This window comes from Morchella importuna, assembly GCF_003444635.1.
Source record: "Morchella importuna strain M04M26 chromosome Unknown Morimp01GS037, whole genome shotgun sequence".
Classification (NCBI taxonomy): Eukaryota; Fungi; Ascomycota; class Pezizomycetes; order Pezizales; family Morchellaceae; genus Morchella; species Morchella importuna.
In genome coordinates, this window is record NW_025763434.1 from 435,425 (window position 1) to 440,374 (window position 4,950).

Consider the following 4,950-nt stretch of genomic DNA (forward strand, 5'->3'; position numbering starts at 1 on the left):
CTAATCTAGGTGGATAAGCCAACGCTAGATCCGAAACAGACCGAAATATCAATAAAAGTGAAAATGAAAATGCATCCACTTCCACAAACTCATGGCTTAAGCGCTCAAAGCCGATATGACTGCCATGAACTCTGACCCGAGGGTAGTTAGTGACAAAGGCGATATTACTCGACTAGTCTGAATGCCATGGAGTCTGACTCAAGACCACACACTCATGGCTATTCAAGAATCTATGATTTCGTTTTTTTATTCCCCACACAAGAAGCCCCTAAACAATACCTAATCACAAACAATCACCCGGAGCGTCGTGATGGAGGGGTAAGTTAAACTAACGTTCGTTCAGCTGGCGCAAAATTCCAAATATAGCATAGGTAACAGTAGCGAATTATGGTAGGTGCTTAGTAGTTGGGTGGCGGTGGCGCCCGCCAGCAGTGGGATTTTTTTTTCTTTCAAATCGGGTTAGTGATCAATGATTTCTGCGACAAGTCAACCCAACCAACCACATGGGAAAGAAAAAATACATGTACAATATACATACATACATATATATACCCTTCCTTCCCCTTCTCACTCGCACAACAGAAATTCAGTTATCGCACCTATGCTATGATAGGGCTGACGACGTGCCCGGCCATGTGATATGGTCCAACAACAACCGCAGCTGGGGAAAGGTGTAACGAACAATAATTATATCGCCCTTCCGCCGGCCAGTGCAACTCCTCTCGAGCCCTCCTTAGGCCTGGTGGTGGTGGTGGTGGTGGTGGTGGTGGTGGTGGTTGTCTGACTTCGCACCTCGTCGTCGGATTTCATGAAATAGCCCCTCCTCCCGCTTGAATGATCTAGCCGCGGGAGACTTAGCCGTATATACCGATAATCATATGCATCTACTTTTCTCTATATCTCTGAGGAAATGGCCGGCTCATATCACATATCACTTCTTCTTTGTTTATACATACATACGTACGCGGCTTGGGCAACATCTCACTTCCAGGGCCGATATGATCCCGTACGACGATCTACATGTGAAATGCGTGAATACAGAACCTTGGGGCTATCAATATACAACTTGGGCAATGTTTATCACTTGCTAGTTCTCGGCAATCCTATCGGGCACCAGGTGGACGTCCATCTCCCTTCTGTCTGCGTCAACTGTTGATGAAGCTGTTAAGAATATTAGTCCATACAACATATAATTGGCAAAGAACGTATGTATTGCTAACGTCGCCTCGTGGTTTATTTAACTCAGGGTGCTCAAACAGGGACCCACCCATCCCCAATAAAATAAAAGCCGCGCATTCCTTTAAAATATTTACAATGAAAAGATCGTGATAAAACGTGTGTTTGAATGCCTGTTACCCCCTCCTCCACCAATTCAAATCTTTTATAGAAGCCAAGCAAAACAAAGAGAGAAACAACAATACTCGTTGTACACAATACTCAAATATATATTATAGTCGGCTCTCTTTATAGGGTTTGATTGGGACCGGAGAATCGTATCTTTACAGGGGAGGAAGTCCTGCGGTGGGGGGAGGGGAACCGGGACCAACAAATCTCGCCCTTCTGATGGTTGATCCCTTTTAGGGAAAAAATCGTTAATATAGAGAGCCGACTATAAGATTACTCCCCTCTATCATATAAAAAGTGCCTATGGCTAGGTCCTCCCATATATACCTCGAAATTTGGATCAAAAGTCAACATCTGCTGATACACATCCCAATCAATTTGATGCGGCATCGGTGATTGTTGGTCTGGAATGGATCCCTGTGGATTTTCCTCAACGGCAGTCGGTAAACCTCCGCCTCCCATACCCGGGTCCACGAATATCAGGCCAGAATGCGTCTGGTGATGTTCCTGTGATTGTGGTTGTGGAAGTGGGTGTGGAAGTGGATGTGGGTGTTGTAGTGGAGGAGGCTGGGTTACAGGTTGACTTGAGTGCAGCAGTTGCTGGTACGTTGGGACGAGAGAGATATTGGTGGTCGGTATCCAGCGGGGTGTGTTACCTTGGAGGGCATGATATCCGCAGTATACAGCATTATTGTACTGTGGAGTCGCGATGGCGCTGCTGGATTCAACATTATCCCACGGGCCTTTTGGTGTTGATACACCATGAATCTCTTCGGCTTTTTCGTCGATGGTATCTTCGCTTGCTTCCGGGATTGGGTGAGAAAGCTCTCCCGTGACTCCAGTTTGGTAGCCGAACATTTTTGCGAAGTTTTGGAACAATTCCAGCAATTTTTGACCCAGAGAGTGGCTTCTTGCAGCACTCTTCAATGCTCTTGCACAAACGCCTACTTCATCAGCGGTAACATCAAGTAGAGAGCGGTCATTGCAGTAATGACCAAGAAGCAGAACTGTCGCTGCACGGAACGTATGAATAAGGACGAGTTCATCAGTTCGGAGACCAAAAATACGATCAAACTCGGGGTTTTTGATCACTCGAGATAATATATGAGCTGTAATTTTGGCAACCTGAATTGACTGAGCGAGACAGAAAGTCCGAAACTCACGAAGAAGGGAAGGGGTGCCCGTAAAGTCGGTAAAATAGCGGTAAAGAATGATACGTGAGTGTTGAAGATGAAATAATGCTGTCAGAATTTAGCCATTGGTTTCTATATTCGTGGGAGATCATGACGGGACTTATACGTCTTACTGCAGGGAGGTCGAGAACATCTGATCTCCTCAGATCTGTCATTTCCGCTGGAAAAACCTCCCACGCCTTCTTCAACATTTCGTCTATGTTCTGCAAATGTTTGACATCCTCCTCACCGCCATTTTGCTTCAATTCAATATTCAACAAATTTTCACTGGCCTTAGCGATATAGATTGTTGCTTTAAACACCTGCAAGGATGTTTCCGTTTCTTCGTCGTTGAAATCGTCTTGACGATCTATCATATTGGTTACTCCAGGGGATCTTGATGGGCCTTGATTGTCTTGGCCGCCTTGAGTGCCTTGGTTATCGTCCCCCCGGTTACTCTCTCCTCCCTTGTTACCAGAAAGTCCCGGAAGACCGACATCGATATGTTGATCGAGAAATATTACGGGTCGGCCAAGTTTCATCGAAATCTTCCGGTCTTGGATATATGCAACCCAGAAAAGACGAGTCCGACATTCAATTTCAACGTCATTATAGAGCCCACTTGGAGTACGGCGATAAATGCCAATATCCTGACACACACGAGCCATAGCACCTGTTATCATCCAGCAAGGGGATGGAAGAAAGGCTTTATCGAGGTAGAAAGCCATGAGTAAGAGATCTGTTGTTTAAATACCTGTTAGGAGGTTTTCAGGGTGGCCAGTATAGAAAAAGAAATAAAAAAGGGATTGGGGGGGGGGGGTTACATATGGCGTCGTCGATGGTGTAATCGGGATTGTTCAGATTCGAATATTTTCGTCCAAATTCAAAGAACATCCATCCGTTCCTACCATCTACCATTAGCTGACAATATAGGTAACATATCATTACCATGAAACCTACATACCTTTCCTGCACATGTGCCCAATCTCCACCCTCCGGCTCGTCTAGCTCTCCAGGTTCGATAAATTGATTTGCTACCGCTAGCAACATCATAATCACACAAAAAACACTTCTCACCGCCTCATTATCCCCATCCCATATGGGAAGTTTCCATGCCCTCTCAATCTTTTTTTCCAAAGCTGGCCAATAAAATATCGGCGTGTAATTCTGCACCGTTGTCCGAAATACCTCAAACATCTGCTTTGCCAATTTAAGTGGAGGAAGTAGGGCTCGTAAGTCGAAGGGAAGATATTTATTCGGTACCGACGGGTTTGGTATCCGTGTATTCGGATTTGGGGATGGCGGCCCCCCTGTATTCATCGTGGGATTTGACGCCGGGGGCGGCCTGTAACCAAGACGAGAAAGATAGTCATTATAGGAGTGCAGAAAGCTCGGACATGAGCTCGGACCGAAGATATGATGATCCCACGAAGTTCCATCATTTTGATACAACTCGTGTCTGCTTTGATCCTTGCGTGCCCCACAATAACCTGGTTCGCCATAGGCATCGTTCTTCGGAGAGCTGCGGGATGGTTGGCGTTCATGGGTTGATGAAGAGCCTCTGAAACGTGGACTGGTAATACTAAATTCGGAGCTTATAGGTGAATGCGGAGGCTTCTCTGTAGATCCAGCCTCACTACCAGAGAGAGCAATGTGTTGAAGTTTATTCTCGGCCTCGGCGAGTTTGCGAGTTAGCTCTTGGACCGTGCTTTCTAGAGCTCTTACACGCCTGGAAATCGATTTAAGAAGATTAACTATTTGTCCAGAAGTTACACAAAAAAAGTACAGACCTCGCAGGTCCAGCTCGCCTTCGATCCTCGCCCCCCGAGAATTTACAGACCAAGCTGGCAGACACGCACGCAGAACAAGGACCATGATCAGGAGTATCACACTGCAGAATACATCACATATCAGAATACACCTCAACAATATTTTCACAAGAATAAAGTTATCTTACCTTCGTTTTTCGAGCTCGACAAGCATCACAGGCTCTACTCCTCCTTCTTCTCTGAAATGGTCTTCTTGACCCAGCTGGCCTTCCGGTTGCTTGGACCTCTGGCAATAATGTAAGAGAATCGTCTCCTTCGAGCGGTATTAAGCTCGCGGTACCAGGATTGATTGCCGGCGGTGGTGAGGTGACGGTGCTATGTTCTGAGTGATCTGAGCCAGGAGGTTCCTGTTTAAGTCCTGGATCAATCTCCATGATGCCTACTAGGATCAGTCTCCGCAGATATTACTCAGTGGGGTAACGGTATTCCACTGAGAGAATTCGAATAGAGTGTATGGAAATACGAATAGGCAGAAGAAGAAGAAGCAAAATGCTGGAGAGAAGGCCGAGAGCTAGGATTATGAACGGTAGACGGAAGGTTAGGAGGGGGTCTATCGATCTGTACGACTGTATAAAACTGTCCTCTGATTGTTGGTGTTAAGATTA

General features: G+C 46.0%; 1 protein-coding gene across 1 annotated transcript; it reads right to left on the reverse strand.

The window, feature by feature from the left end:
* Positions 1-1,617: 1,617 nt before the first annotated feature.
* On the reverse strand, positions 1,618-4,719 carry LAJ45_09619 (uncharacterized protein; the record flags this gene model as incomplete). Its single annotated transcript, XM_046119160.1, has 6 exons — positions 1,618-2,585; positions 2,644-3,255; positions 3,341-3,420; positions 3,481-4,245; positions 4,307-4,407; positions 4,474-4,719. 6 exons carry the CDS (start codon positions 4,717-4,719, stop codon positions 1,618-1,620), a joined length of 2,772 nt encoding a protein of 923 aa, XP_045967730.1.
* Between the last annotated feature and the right edge of the window lie 231 nt (positions 4,720-4,950).